The 15,212-nt window shown below is 52.6% G+C and overlaps 1 protein-coding gene across 1 annotated transcript in view; it reads left to right on the top strand.

Moving 5' to 3' along the window:
- Positions 1–647: 647 nt before the first annotated feature.
- BCR (BCR activator of RhoGEF and GTPase) overlaps positions 648–15,212 on the top strand; it is a 128,282-nt gene continuing 113,717 nt past the window's right edge. The window contains exon 1 of the mRNA XM_042910425.1: positions 648–2,105. Coding sequence (XP_042766359.1) covers positions 791–2,105 — 1,315 coding nt within the window. The 5' untranslated portion in view covers positions 648–790. The remainder of the gene's footprint in view (positions 2,106–15,212) is intronic.

Genomic DNA, 15,212 nt, shown 5'->3' with positions numbered 1-15,212 from the left:
GGAGAGTGGCTGCCGGGCTGTGGGGAAGTGAAGATCCAGGTGTTTCTGCTCCAGGAGTGCAGAATTCGCCAGGGCCTCTGCGTGGTACAGCTGGGTTCGGCCACCGCCTGGGACAGAGTCTCCCCAAGCGCGGAGACCGAGGGAGGACAGGGGCTGGGTGGGGGCGCGGCTCCTAGGCAGCCCCTCCCCCCACCCACAGTTCACCCCCCCCCCCCCCCCCCCCCCGGAGCCCTCGGCGCGGCCCCTTTAAGAGGCCCGCCGGGCTCCGTCAGCCGCGCCACGGCCACCGCCCCCCGGCCCTCCCCTTCCTGCGGCGCCGAGTGCGGGCCGGGCGGGAGTGCGGCGAAAGCGGGCCGGGCCGAGCGCGGCCCCTGGGAGGCGGCGGCGGCCGGGGCGAGGCGCGGGAGCGAGAGCAGAGGAGCGCGCGGGCGGCGGCCATGGGCTAGCGGCGCCGGGCCGAGCGGAGGGCAGCGCCCGCGCCGCGCCGCGCGGAGAAGCCCCGCACACAATAGCGGCGCGCGCAGCCCCGCGCCCTTCCCCCGCCCTCGCGCGCGCCCGCCCCCCTCGCGCGCGCCCTCCCCCGCGCCCCGCGCCGCCCCGGGGAGCCGAGCCCGCCGCCTCACCTGCAGCCCGGGAGGGGGCGGGCATTGTTCGGCCGCCGCCGCCGCCACCGCTGCGCGGGGACATGGGGGCCGCCCGGCGCCTGGGGCCGGGCCTGGAGAGGTCCCCGAGCCGCCGCTGAGGCGGGCCCTGCGCGCAGCCGGGCTGTGCAGGTGAGGCCGGCCGCGCCATGGTGGACCCTGTGGGCTTCGCTGAGGCGTGGAAGGCGCAGTTCCCGGACTCGGAGCCGCCGCGCATGGAGCTGCGCTCGGTGGGCGACATCGAGCAGGAACTGGAGCGCTGCAAGGCCTCCATCCGGCGCCTGGAGCAGGAGGTGAACCAGGAGCGCTTCCGCATGATCTACCTGCAGACGCTGCTGGCCAAGGAGAAGAAGAGCTACGACCGGCAGCGCTGGGGCTTCCGACGCGCGGCGCAACCCCCCGACGGCGCCGCCGAGCCCCGCGCGTCCGCACAGCGCCCGCCGCCCGCGCCCGCCGACGGCGCCGACCCGCCGCCCGCCGAGGAGCCCGAGGCCCGACCCGACGGAGAGGGCTCCCCGAGCAAGGCCAGGCCCGGGGCCGCCCGCAGGCCCGGAGCCGCCGCGGCCGCGGACCGGGAAGACCGCGGGCCCCCCACCAGCGTGGCGGCCCTCAGGTCCAACTTTGAGAGGATCCGCAAGGGCCACGGCCAGCCCGGAGCCGCGGACACCGAGAAGCCCTTCTACGTAAACGTCGAGTTTCACCATGAGCGCGGTCTGGTGAAGGTCAACGACAAAGAAGTGTCCGACCGGATCAGCTCCCTGGGCAGCCAAGCGATGCAGATGGAGCGTAAGAAGTCCCAGCACGGCACCACCGGGCCGAGCCTGGGGGACGCACCCAGGTCCTCTAACCGGGGCCGTACTTCGGAGAGCAGCTGCGGCCTCGACGGCGACTACGAGGACGCGGAGCTGAACCCCCGCTTCCTGAAGGACAACCTGATCAATGCCAACGGTGGCAGCAGACCCCCTTGGCCGCCCCTGGAGTACCAGCCCTACCAGAGCATCTACGTTGGGGGTATGATGATGGAAGGGGAGGGCAAGGGCCCGCTCCTGCGTAGCCAGAGCACCTCGGAGCAGGAGAAGCGCCTTACCTGGCCCCGCAGGTCCTACTCCCCTCGGAGCTTTGAGGACAGCGGAGGGGGCTACACGCCAGATTGCAGCTCCAACGAGAACCTCACCTCCAGCGAGGAGGACTTCTCCTCCGGCCAGTCCAGCCGCGTGTCCCCCAGCCCCACCACCTACCGCATGTTTCGAGACAAGAGCCGGTCACCCTCACAGAACTCACAGCAATCCTTTGACAGCAGCAGCCCCCCGACGCCGCAGTGCCAGAAGCGGCACCGGCAGGGCCAGGTCATCGTGTCGGAGGCCACCATCGTGGGCGTCCGCAAGACCGGGCAGATCTGGCCCAGCGATGGGGACAGCTTGTCTGGCAGGCTGCCTCAGGATGGCACCTTCCATGGAGACGCAGGTGGGTACCTCCACCACCTTGGGTGGGCACACCTGCCCTCTGGCTGGAAACGATTGAAAAGAAAAGGGGTCGTTGGCCAAGGGAGAAATAGGTAGATAACCTTTTTTGGATTGATTTTCACGCTGGACAGGAAGGATTCATGCTCCTCTTGTGCCTGAACAAATGCCATCCCCCCACTTTCTCCTGAATGCAGATTCCCAGTGTTTGGACTGCAGTTGGGTTGGGAGGGGCAGTGTGTGGGGATGGTAGGCGGCTGTTCCTTTGGTTCTGGAGTGGTGTGCTTCTTGTGGGAATACTCTCTGGGTTGGGACCATGGTGCCCTGGGCAGTGATCTCCTTGCCCTTTGATCATGCTACTTACTCTAGGCAGTGGGGATGGTATTAAGTGGGGGCCATCTCTGCTGTCTGGAACGGGTGTTTTCAGTAGAGATTGATCTGTGTCTTGGGAATTCCCTGCCACCCCGACTGTTCCTGACCTGGAAGAGTTACGAGACACGTCTGGAGAACCCAAGATGTGCTAGCTGCTCCCAGGCCATAGAAAGTGTCAGGTTCTCTTGCTAACCGTCGGCCCGAATGCAAGTCAGAGCAGGTGAAAATAGGAATTAGGAGGAAGTGAGGTGACAGGCAGTTCTGACTCAGTGGGCCACTGCAAATCGACAGGGGTAAAGATTTTATCCAGGGCTGAAGCACAGCCACACCTGTTCTGATTTGCCTGGCTTTGATGGCAGACATCACCCATCATTACTCATCCATAGGTTCCTGTGTGCATCTTACCCCAGCTTCATTTTCTGATCCTTCAGTGCACAATTGCTTCCTTGGCTTCCCAAGGATGAATATACACTGGTGCTCATTTTGGCCTCCTAATCCGTGGTCTGACTCTTGGGATCAAACCCATAGAATTGTGTATATAACTTTGGGGGTGATGGGACTGTGTTTTAAGATCCAGGCACAGTTTATAAGATTGGAGTAAGAAGAGGGTGGGGCGGGTGTGGGGTTTGGATGGGCTGTGTGTGTGTGTGTGTGGCTGTGGGGAATCTCTTGGAGTCCCGGTCCCTGTTGGGCTGATCTGGTTTTCTGCTCCATTGATTTTTCTTTTTCTGCTGATGGAGTTGTATGTGCTTCGATCCTGAGAATCCTCTTGAAACAAGTAAGGTTATTTTTGGCTCTGTCAAGAGGCCTTTTTGTGATCAGTGCTCTGTCCTGTTTGTTTTAGATACAGCCAGTTGCTGATCTTCCATTTGCAGCTTTGGGTGGCTGCGGCCTGCTGCTCAGACCTGTGGCTGGACCCAGCTGCATCCCCTGGGTCCCTTGCTGGGGGTGGAAGGCTGTAGTATATAGAAGCCTGCTTTGCAGGCAGAGCGGCTCGTCTGGGGTCTGGAGGATTGCCCTGTGGTCACTGGGCACCAGCCTTGTCTGGCCAGCTGTCGACGGAGCCAGCCAGCTTGAACTGGCCGGGATCCCGCACCGGGATGCGGGAGAACGTGCTCAATAAAGAAAATGAGAGGTTTTCATGGAGACCTGCAATCTGAACTGGTATTCTCTTACTGATGGTGAATTCTGAGTTTCCAGAAAGTGGGGACCGGTTGGACCGAATGTGTTCTCAGTAGGTTGCCCTTTGGGCTCTCTTCCGCTTCTCTTCGACTCCTCTGGCCTCTCTCTCATACACCTGCTGCCAGCGTGAGACCCTGGCTCTGTGTGTAACCCACGGTAGGCTCTCAGAAAATGGCTGCAGGGTTAATTTTACAACTCGGACCCCACTCTGAGGACTTTCTGGATCTTTCTCTGAATGTCTTCAAGGCCCCATGTTTTCTCTCCTGTTAGGTTTTAGCTCTGGGAGTCTTCAGCTCTGTGCTCAGCACTCCTCTGAGGGTAGTGGCTGGAGGGGAAGGAGGGAACCTGTGCTGGCAAAGCCATCTGTCTCTTTCCAAACTGTTTACTGATGTTCTTTAGACAGCCGTGGGGCCTGCTGGCCAGGGCTGCGCCCTGCAGAGGGACAAAGAGGAAAATCACAGCGTGGAAGGGAGTGGAAGCACCCTAATTTTTCACAGCAGCAGCAGACATGGAGACCTGGATCTAATAGCCTCAGCATCCCTTTGGATGTGTGTGCTCTCATATTTTTGAGTTGAGGGCCCCTGGTGTCGAGAGAAGAAGCTGAAATGACCACCTGCCACTTTTTTTTCAACGTTTTTTTTTTTTGTTTTTTTTTTTTTAATTTATTTTTGGGACAGAGAGAGACAGAGCATGAACGGGGGAGGGGCAGAGAGAGAGGGAGACACAGAATTGGAAACAGGCTCCAGGCTCTGAGCCGTCAGCACAGAGCCTGACGCGGGGCTCGAACTCACGGACCGCGAGATCGTGACCTGGCTGAAGTCGGACGCTTAACCGACTGCGCCACCCAGGCGCCCCGACCACCTGCCACTTTGTGCCAGGCATGGGGACGGTGTGCCTCATGCAGGGCCCCCTCGCAGGCTCTTACATCACCCTGTGATGGGTCTGCCCAACCATAGCTGAAGATGAAACCAGGAAGTGGCAGAGCTGGGATTCCAGGGGTTCCGGGTCCCTGCGGGAATGCAAATGTGTTCCTTCCCGAACGTGGCCACCTTAGGGTGTTCTCTGCATCGCCCTACACTGAACCTGAAAATCATGACTGGATTGGTCCAGGGGTGCTTCCCCTGCACACACTCAGGGCCCATCAGCCGTGAGCCCTGCTGTGTGCGAGCCCTTTCCTTTCTACCATGCAGGCGACATAGAAAGAGTGTAGTCCTTGCCATCCGGGAGCTTACAGGTTAATGGGAGACAGGAGCACACACATACATCGTTTATGTGTTCAGAGAGAGTGAGATCAGGGAGGCTTCTGGAGGCAGCAGAACTGGAGAGAGGCCTCACCTGTCCGCACATGTCTAGTGGCAAAGAGTGGGGAAAGCTGGCTGCCCTGAGGAGCAGTGGGAGCAAAGGCTCTGGGGCACCCATGTCAGCCCTCTCTGGACTGTGGTTATTTATTTATTTATTTATTTATTTATTTATTTTTTACTGTGATAAAAGACACATAACTGAATTTACCATCTTAACCCATTTTAGCCATTTTTTTTCATTTTAGCCATTTTTACGTGTCTAGTTCAGTGGCATTAAACATATACTGCTGTGTAACCATTTCCACCATCCATTTCCAGAACTCTTTTCATCTTCCCCAACTGACACTCTCTCCCTCCTGAACGGCAGCTCCCCATTTCCTGTCCTTGAGCTCCTAAAAACCACCACTGTGCTTTCTGTTCCTATGATTTGACTACTCTTAGTACCTCATATAAACGAAATCACACTGGATCTGTTCCTCTGTGTCTGGCTTATTTCACTTAGCATAGTATCCTCAAGGTTCATCCCCATGGTAGAACAGACCGTGTTGTATTTTGAAGGCAGGGATCCCTGGTTCATTTCCGGATCTCCCAGGAAGCCTGGCTCAGAGCCGTACACATAGCACTTACTGGAAGATCCCTCCCGCCTTTTCACAGCTACAGGGTTAGGTTGTGGATTTGAGAAGTTAGGAAGCATCTTACCTCCTGTATTTGTCTCTAACTCCATCCCTGTCCTTGAACTTCCCTTTCTGAGACCTTTGGTGAGCCTTTCACAAGAGAGACCAGACAACCCAAGAGCCTTTACTCTTTTAGGTCTGAGGAATTCTTTTTTTTTTTTTTTAAGATTTTAAAATTATTTTTAAGTAATCTCTATACCTAATGAGAGGCTTGAACTTATAACCCCAAGATCAAGAGTCACATGCTCTGCCAACTGAGTCAGCCAGGCGCCCTGCAGGTCTGAGGAATTCTTGATCTGAACACTCAGCCCCGGTGTCCCTCGGCCCCTTTCCAAGTATCATTTGTGAGATCTGACCCCATGTCTTAATGTTTCTTTATGGGCTTTCATGTGAGTTGCTTCCCTATGTGTTCACATCTCTGTTAAGCAGTTTAATTTTCTCTTTGGATTGTGGCAGTGTGGTGTCACCAGAATGATCATTGCTTTGTTTTTCCCTTGGGTGATTGAACGGATCAGCCACCAGTTAGATTGAGTAACTCTGGGCCAGGAAAAGGTCACTCAGGCCTTGCATTGGCTCGATCGTCATCTCTTTACATCAGAGCCTGTGGTCACCTTTGAACTGAGTATAGGCTCCTCTCGTGAGCAGAGGCAGAGTGGACAGAACCAACCAGGTAGAGTCTGAGACCATTGAGTCATCAACAGGGTGGAAGCAGAGTCTAGTTCAAATATTATAAGGGTTTTCCAATTCTGGAAGGATGACTTCCTTGTTTTGGGAACAGAATGAAATATTTCACTAAATAATTCACTAAAGAAGGAGCTAGCTGGGAATGCTGTCGATTTGCGTGGCTCTTGGGAGGGAATGTGCCTTTTCCGTTCCTCCGTTTTGTCTCAGGCTTCAGTAGCCACCTCCCCTCGCTGGCCAGGAGTCCTGTGGCCCTGTGTATGTGACTGCTGCCTTTATTAGGACAAAGCATCTAGGTGAACCATAAGCTCAGCCCACTTGGGAGAAGACCCGGCAGTGCCTGAGGCAGCTCACCTATCTGCAGCTCACCCCTGTGGTTTGAGGGGTTCCTCATTCACAACGAATAGACTGGCATTTTCAAGCGCGCTCAGGTTGTCAAACATTAGGCCTGAGTTTTGACTGTGGCTGCTTTTTAGATCAAGGTTCAGGGGGTAGTAGGGGTGGTGGATTTATTTATTATGAATTTCATTGGGGTCCCTCCCCCTGACTAGAATACAGTCATGTAGGATTTTGTTTTGGGTTTTTAGTTTGTTTGTTTTCTGCTTTGAAAGCAATGTAGTAATTTAAATTAAAATGTTACTTAAGTGGGGCACCCTGGATGGCTCAGTTGGATAAGTGTCTGACTCTTGATTTCAGCTCAGGTCATGATCTCATACTTTGTGGGTTCAGGCCCCATGTCGGGCTCTGCACTGACAATGCAGAGGCTGCTTGGGATTCTTTCTCTCCTCTCTCTCTCTCTCTCTCTCTCTTTCTCTCTCTCTCTCTCTGTGTGTCCCTCCCCTGCTTGCTCTTGCTCACTGTCTCTCAAAAAAATGAAACATTAGGAAAAATGTTACTTGTATAACATGTGATAGGTTTATTTATTTTATTATGGTAAAACATATGTAACAAAATGCACCATTTTGTTTTTTATTTTTATATTTAAAATTTTTTTTTAATGTTTTATTTATTTTTGAGACCGAGAGAGACAGAGCATGAGCAGAGGAGGGGCAGAGAGAGAGGGAGACACAGATTCCGAAGCAGGCTCCAGACTCTGAGCTGTCAGCACAGAGCCCAGTGCAGGGCTCGAACCCACAAACTGTGAGATCGTGACCTGAGCCGAAGTTGGACGCTTAACCAACTGAGCCACCCAGGCGCCCCAAAATGCACCATTTTAGCCATTGTTAAGTTTACCGTTCAGTGTCATTAAATACATTCACATTGTGCAACCATCACCACCATCCATGTCCAGAACTTTTTCATCTTGCAAAACTGAAACTCTGTCCTGGTTCAGCACTAACTCATCTTCTCTCCAGCCCAGCCCCTGGCAAGCACCAATCTACTCTCTGTCCCGGTGAATTGGTCCCTCAGTCCCTCATATAAGTGGAATCCTGTAATATCTGTCCTTCTGTGTCTGGTTTATTTCACTCAAGTAGGGTTTTGAAGTTGCTGGGAGCAGTAGTCTCATCCTTAATTCCCGTTTCTAATCTTAATAGGTATGTTCTCTTTAGGAAAACACCTGTTAGTGATGGTGATATTTCCTTGGCTTTCACACCCACGTTTGTAAAGTGGCCCCTTGTATTAGTTTGCTAGGGCTGCTATAACAAAACAGAAGATGGTTTAAGTAACAGGAATTTTTATTTCTAGAGGCTAGTATTCCAAGATCAAGGTGCTGTCAGGGTTGGTTTTCTCGGAGGCCTCTGTCCTTGGCTTGGTTTGCAAATGCTCCCCTGCTGCTCTTCCCCCCCACCCCGCCTCTTCACATGGTCATCCCTCTGTTCCCGTGCACCCCTGATGCCTCTCCATGTGTCCAAAATGTCCTCTTCTTATAAGGACACAATTCATTTGAGTTAAGGCCTACCCTAACCACCCCATTTTAAGTTAACCACCTCTTTAAAGACCCCATCTCCAAATGCAGTCATGTTTTGAAGTATTGGACTCACTCCATGAGTCCCTCATTGGGCAACAGAGGAAAGGCTGCCATGGCAATGAGAGATGGAGCCTGTGCTACCCTCACCGACTGTGTTTCAGGAAGAATTTGAGTAATGTGTTGTACGGGAACCTCATAGAGCCAAGAAAACACAGCCTGGCATCAGGAGGGCTGTGTCCTAAAGTTCTACGGGTTGCCACATCTCGCTCCTTGCCTAACAAGTTAGTGGTTGGACCACGTTATTGCTAAGATCCTTTTGTCCTATTCGATTTTTTTTTTTCTTTAAAATTTTAGGTTATTAGCACAGCTCTTCCCATATCTTTTTTATCCTGCTTTCTACCTACCTTTCTGTTACCAAGGCAACCACCTCTCCCCATTCAGTCACTCAGAAGTATTTATTAAGTATCTACTGTGTGCTGGGTACTGTCTCTAAGGAAATTCTCTCTCGCCTTTATTCACAGATTTGTGGAAAGGCTAATCTCCAGGGGCCTTGTCTTTAAACACACACACACACACACACACACACACACACACACACACAATTCTTTTAATTTTAAAAAAAGTAAAATAAAAACGAACATACTAAAACAAAATCTTGGTGATGTCCTGGCGTCTTCCCTAACTGTATATCTTTCTTCCACTGTATGTTTGCAGCTATTTCCTGTTAATCTTGTGTCTCTCTGACTTCCTTCTCCAGGATAGTGAAATCCTTAAGACAAGGTCTTACCTTGGTGTCCTAGGACATGCCTCAGTCTAGGCTCTTAACCATGTTTGATGAGATAGTGGTGTACCGAGCCCATGTGGATCTGTCTGTGTTTTGGGTTTTGTGGGTGTTTGTGGGTTAGAGAAGAAATGAGACCCTTTCTCTGAGGTCTCTGTTTGCTCAGACCCTTCCCTGTTCTTAATTTCACTTAACCCCATCAGGTAAGCGGCACTGGATTTTCGGGGGCCCAGTGATACATGTGCCCTAGGAAGGAAAAGCTTTGGAAATTATCTGGAGATGATTTTTCCTTCTTTGCTGAGGCTTGCTCTTACCCTGTTCAACCTTAGAGAGCTTCCCGAGTCCTCAGACTGGGGCCTGCTAATTAGCTGTCTTGGATTCTAGCACTTGCTACTGCGACCTTGCAAAATGACTGGACAGGGATGGTGGCCGGCGCCCAAGGGAGACATGGCTGGCGGGTTCAAAGATGCGCCTGCTGAGGTCTGGTGCAGAAAGACTGTGATGCCTCACCTGTGTAGTAACTACAGCTTTGGTGGAGGCTGTTTCATGTGCCCTCAACATTCTTGTGCCGTGGCTGGAGCGAGATTATGAACTTAATTATATGCCATCATCTGACTGGATCTGAGGGGTTGTGAGACAAACACACTTGCCCAAGGTCAAGCTGTCGGTGGAGGGGCTGGTGCTGGCCTCTCTCCTCAGACCATGGGGTGATACCAATCACAGGAGAGTGGTCACAGAGTGACCCCCTGCCCAGTAGGTGGAAGGGATGTTCAGCAAACACGTTTCAGGCAGGAATGGTGCTGAGTGTCAGGCAACAGGCTTCCCAGCAGGTCATTTTCGGTCTGCTGGCGAGACAGCCACATAGAGCTAAGTGCCGTGATAGGAATCGTCTGGTCCCAGCCTTTAGGCAGGTCCGTGAATGTATCAGCCACCCAAGAAATGTCCTTTTTCTCTTTTATTTTGCAAATATCTCAGGAAATTTCCTCACTCTCCCTACATCCTCCTGGGGTACTTTGCTAAGATTCATTCCTGTAGCAGGTCATGTGACAAAGGGCCCAAGAGGACAAAAACGTTCGAGGACACTGCCTGTCTGCCTTTTCTACCCAGTGGTCAAGGGCTGAGGGTGGGGGTTGGTGGAGGCTAACGGTGCTCTGCTGTGAGCAGGTTCCAGGAGGTGCAGAGGCACAAGGCCTGGCTGAGAAGATGTGACAGAGATGCTGGCCACATGCATGGAGGGTCAGTGCATGGCCCAAGGAGCACTAGGAAGGAACTATCTCTGGCTGGCCAAGAGATGCAAGGAGACACTAGAAGGATAGGGAGAGACCTGCTGCTCCAACCACAGCAAATCCAGGGATAGAGCTGGCCAAGGGAATTGCCACTCAGAGTACTTCTGTTGCCTTAAGAAGAGCCTTTGAAGATCCTTTGAAGATTGACTTCATTTTAAAGGCTTGGTGTGCTGTTTTTAAAATATGCTGCTGGAGGGGTGCCTGGGTGGCTTAGTCAGTTAAATGTCTGACTCTTGATTTCAGCTCAGGTCGTGATCTCATGGCTCGTGGGCTGACGCTCTGTGTGGAGGTCTGTGGTGACAGTGCAGAGCCTGCATGGGATTCTGTGTCTCCCTTTCTCTTCCCCTCCCCTGCTCGCTATCTCTCTCTCTCAAAATAAATAAATAAACATTAAAAAAAATATATGCTGCTAGAGTCATTTGGCATGCCCATAGAGCAGGAAGAGATTCTCTGCATATCATATATATACATATATACTTGCAAATGACAAGGTAGATATTCTAGAAGCAATCTAGAGGCAATGTATGTCAACCTAGTCCGGGGAGAAAATGCAGACATTAAAGGTAGATCCAGGGTGTGGTCCTGCACAGGGTGTTCATTCTGTGGGCTGGAGACCATGGCCCTTCCTTGGGAGACTTTGAGGGAACATGAGTGCATAGAGCGAGTGGTCCCTGGGGGTCTGGCCCCTTGTCTGGTCTCATGAAGTCTCCCTCTTAGGCATCTAATGCAGGTTGATTGAGTGCCATTTAGCAAGAGATTTTAAAGGAGAAATGCATAATTCAGTAGGTGCAGGCCATTTTACCCACTTGGCTCGGCAAGAGTGCCCACTATGAGCTCCAGGGGTTCCAGGGGTCTGCCATGGCCGTGGGCCCCATCTTTTCCCTCTCATAGTGTATCTTTGGGCGTCGAGTGGAGTTCTTACATCCTAAATGTACAGCATATATCTTTTCTGCATCATGGCCGCAAATGAAGCTTTCGCTACTTCCTCTGCTATGATGTGCCATCAGCCCAGGGTACCTGGGGCTACACACCGATGTTGCCGAGCCCTCCATGCTGGGGCCACATCCACCCACTAGTTGTGTAGAGTGAAGTCCTCTTGCAGTGTTCCCGATTGTGTGGCCTTATGGCTTTGGGGGGCCTCAGAAACTAGAGGCTGGAGGAAGAGAGAGACCTTAATTTTTCTCATAGAGTCCCCCCCCCCCAACCAAGTTTGTGGAGGAAAGGCTTAGAACCACTTTGTTCTCACTTTCAGTGATTGTGAGGCCTCAAGAGAGGAAATGAAAACCACAGACTTTCTTATTTTAATAGGAAATAAAGGAGGAAGACGGGAAGCCCTGAAAATTACTAATGCTTTGTCATATGCAGGCTCTATCTGCAGATTGCCTAAGGCTGCACAGACCAGAGGGTGTTGCTTTGTGTACAGTTGGGGAGGATACTGGAGAGCTGGCCCCGGCCCTGGCAGGGTGATGTGAGGTGTGGTGGGGGGGCAGCCCCTGGAGCAGGAGGGTGGGTGAGGAGCTGACCCCATTGTGAGCTGTGGGGCATGGGGAAGAGCTGGGCGATGTTCCCCCAGAGCCTCAGGGGCAGTTAGGGTGGCCCACGGTGACCACTGCCATCTGCTGTTCCCCAGCCACACCTGACCCCCTCCCTGAGGGGCTGGGGCAGCTGGAGCTGTAGCACACCTGGGGCAGGCAGAGATCTGTCTCTTTTTCTCTTCACTGTCTTTGAAATGTTTATTTTGTAAGTGTTTATTTTTGAGAGAGAGAGTGTGGGGGAAGGGCAGAGGGAGAGGGAGACACAGAATCTGCAGCAGGTTCCAGGCTCTGAGCTGTCAGCACAGAGCCCAGCTCAGGGCTCGAACTCACAAACTGCGAGATCATGACCCGAGCCGAAGTTGGACACTTAACCGACTGAGCCCCCCAGGCTCCCCCTCCTCGCTGTCTTTTTAAGAGCTCCAGAAAATCTTGCTTGGAGACCTAGAGGTGTGTGCGGTTTCCATCCTGTCTCGGGCCTGCTATGATGGGAGGCAGCTAATTCTCTGGTTTCCCTCCCTTCACCTGTAAATGAGGAGCTATGTTCCTGACTGGTGGTGGTGTTTTTTCAATGGCTGAGGTAGAATCCACACCACAGAATTCACTCGTTTAAAGCGTGCAATTCAGTGTTTTTTGGTATATTCAGAGTTACGCAACCATCACCACTGTCTAATTTGAGAAAATTTTTCCATCACCTCAAAAGAAAACTGCTCCATTTAGCCACCATGACCCGCTCTCTCCCACAGGCCCTGGCCCCCACCACTCTACTTTCTGTCTCTGTAACTTTGCCTTTTTGGGACATTTCACCTGAATGGAATTGTGTAACGTGGCCTTTTTTGTCAGAGTAAGGTTTCAGGGTTCCTCCATGTTGTCGCATTTCAGCACCACCTCATTCCTTTTGACAGCTGAGTAATGTTCCAGACGGTGTTTTGGTACATGGCTGGTTGGGCCCTGACCCACTCTGCTGGTTCATGGGGACCCTGGTCAGGCCTGTGTGTGGAGGTTCTGGAGGGACTGGTGGAGTCTCCTTTTCCTTGGGGAAGAGCCCTGGGGGGAATGGGATGCCGGAAGCCAAGTGGTGGCTGGGAATTTGCTGGGCTCACCAGGAAAAGGAGCCAGGGCAGTTCAGCTTCATCCTGCCGCCAGCCTCACGGGTTTGTCCATGAGGGACCTGCTTGCTCAGAGGCAGCCCTTTCCATCTGTGGACCTCTAGGGCTGTGGTTTTCCTCTAGGCGCTGCTCCCCAACCCCGTTTTTCATTGTGGTAAGATATATAGAACATAAAATATATTGTTTGAACCATGAAGTGTCCAGTTCGTTGGCATTAAGTGCTTTTACACTGTCATGCAGCCATCACCACCATCCATCTCCAGAACGTTTTCATCTTCCCAGACGGGAACTATGTCCCCATTAAACAGCAGCTCCCCGTTCCCCCTACCCCCCAGCCGCTGGCACCCACCATTCTCCTTTCCGCTCTAGGGACCTCATATAAGTGGACTCATAACAGCACTTGTCTTTTTGTGTCTGGATCGTTTTACTTAGCGTGATGTTTTCAGAGCTTCTTCCTCAAGCCTTTTGGTGCCAGGCGTGGGTGGTGGCTGGACCCCAAGTCCCCAAGAGGTTGAGCTGACTGAGGCCTCTGCTCAAGGGAGAAGAGCAGCCAGTGCTTTGGGTAGCATGATGCATTTGCAGAGTTTTGCGTTTTCTCGTGGACGAGCAGCAAGGACTGCCGTAGCGGAGGTATCTGAGGTTGTAGGTACAGGACTCAAGGCCATCCACTTCTTTGGACTTCTTCCACAGTTGAACAGACAGGGTGATCTTTGTCCCACAACCCTCTCTGCCGTCATGGAGTGGCTGTGATGTGAGACTGGGGATGCACAGGCTGGACCAGTGATACAGGTACCCACTTCTCCTGTCCTTTCCAAAGCACGAAGGTTGCCACACCAGGCTCAGAGCCATCATCCGATTGGCTGGAAGTCCCAGTGGCCTGACCTGTGAATTACCTTAAGTGGATGTTCAACACAGCATGTTCGTTCTCTGGGTGCGTGCGCAAGCCGGTGTGTGCCAAAACAATATTTGTTTTTGCCCAAGTCTTAGACCTTAGACCAGAAAAGGTAACTCACTTTTGAGTGTTGACTTCTGAAAGCTTTCCACTTCCTCCTGTAGGAACATGGGTTAACATGTCCACGTTCGTATTTGGAGTCATGGGATTGTCACCTAAAATGTACAATGTACTTTACAGGCCTTTTCTTCCTTGCTTCCTTCCTCCTTCCCTCCCTTCCTTCCTTCTTTCCAATTGCTTTCTTAATGTAGAAAACATTGCCATTTCCAAACCCCCCATGAAGCCAGAAAGACAGGACACTGAGCCCTCTCGCTCTTCAGCCACTTTGGACAGCACCAGGGTCTGGCTGCACCTGTCTCACTGAACCCTTCTTTCCCTCATTTTCAGTGTTGTTTTTTTTTTTATTATTATGGAAAAAGTTACACATAACATAAAATGTACCATCTTAGCCACTTTATGTGCAGAGTTCAGTAGTATTAAAGTATTCCGTTTTTTAAGAGGCAAAGGGGATGGGAAAACACTGTTCTTCAGGAGGGTTTGTGCCTCCCGCTGTCCTAGGAAATATGAAGATGGTTCACATTCAGCCCTTAACTAGAGTGTGAGGAGCCTGCAGACCTGGGTAGGAGCAGGGATGAGCTGGCACTTGAAATACTATGATGTGGGGCAGGTCTCGGGGCTCTGTGGAGAGAGTGGTGCTGGGGAGCATGTGGGCAGGGAGGCCTCGTGTCTGTCCCATGTCCTTGGGGAAGAGGGTTGCTAGCCAGAGAGTAGAGTGGGCAAGAGCTCAGAGGCTGGAAAGTAGTCACCGGGCTGAGGAAATAGCAGAACTTGTTTGGTTGGAGAATTGGTATAAAATATGGGCAGCAGGGGAGCTGAGGGTGGATCAGAGGGTTGGGGTCATGTTCTGCAGGACCCAGAAGCCAGGCTGAGTATGTTGTGCTTTCTTGGAGGGTGATGGGGCAGGTTGAAGGTTGTTGAGCAGGGGAGAGGATGCCTTTGGAGCTGAACCTCAGGAAAGGCATTTGCCAGGAGCATGCAAAATGGTCTGGTGGGAGATAGGGCTCCTGGAGTTGTGTCAGTGTGAGTGGGGCTGGGGGGAGGTTGGGGAGGACAAGAGCAGACAGACAGTGGGAGGGGGTGACAGAAGAGAAAGGAGGTGAGACTGGGGGAGCCTGGGGGTTGAGAGGGCTGTGCTAGAGGCCTCAGTGCGGGCATGGGGGTGGGGCAGCAGGCTGCAGACCTAAGAGAAAGGGCCGGGCAAGGAAAGATGAGGAAGGCTGGAAGCAGAGCAGGTGTGTAGGGAGAAGAGGGCTGGAGCAGGCCTAGGATTTG

This window comes from Panthera leo, chromosome D3 (genome assembly GCF_018350215.1).
Source record: "Panthera leo isolate Ple1 chromosome D3, P.leo_Ple1_pat1.1, whole genome shotgun sequence".
In the NCBI taxonomy this organism is placed as follows: domain Eukaryota; kingdom Metazoa; phylum Chordata; class Mammalia; order Carnivora; family Felidae; genus Panthera; species Panthera leo.
The sequence above is the reverse complement of the archived record's forward strand: the minus strand, read 5'-3'. Positions and strand labels throughout refer to the sequence as shown.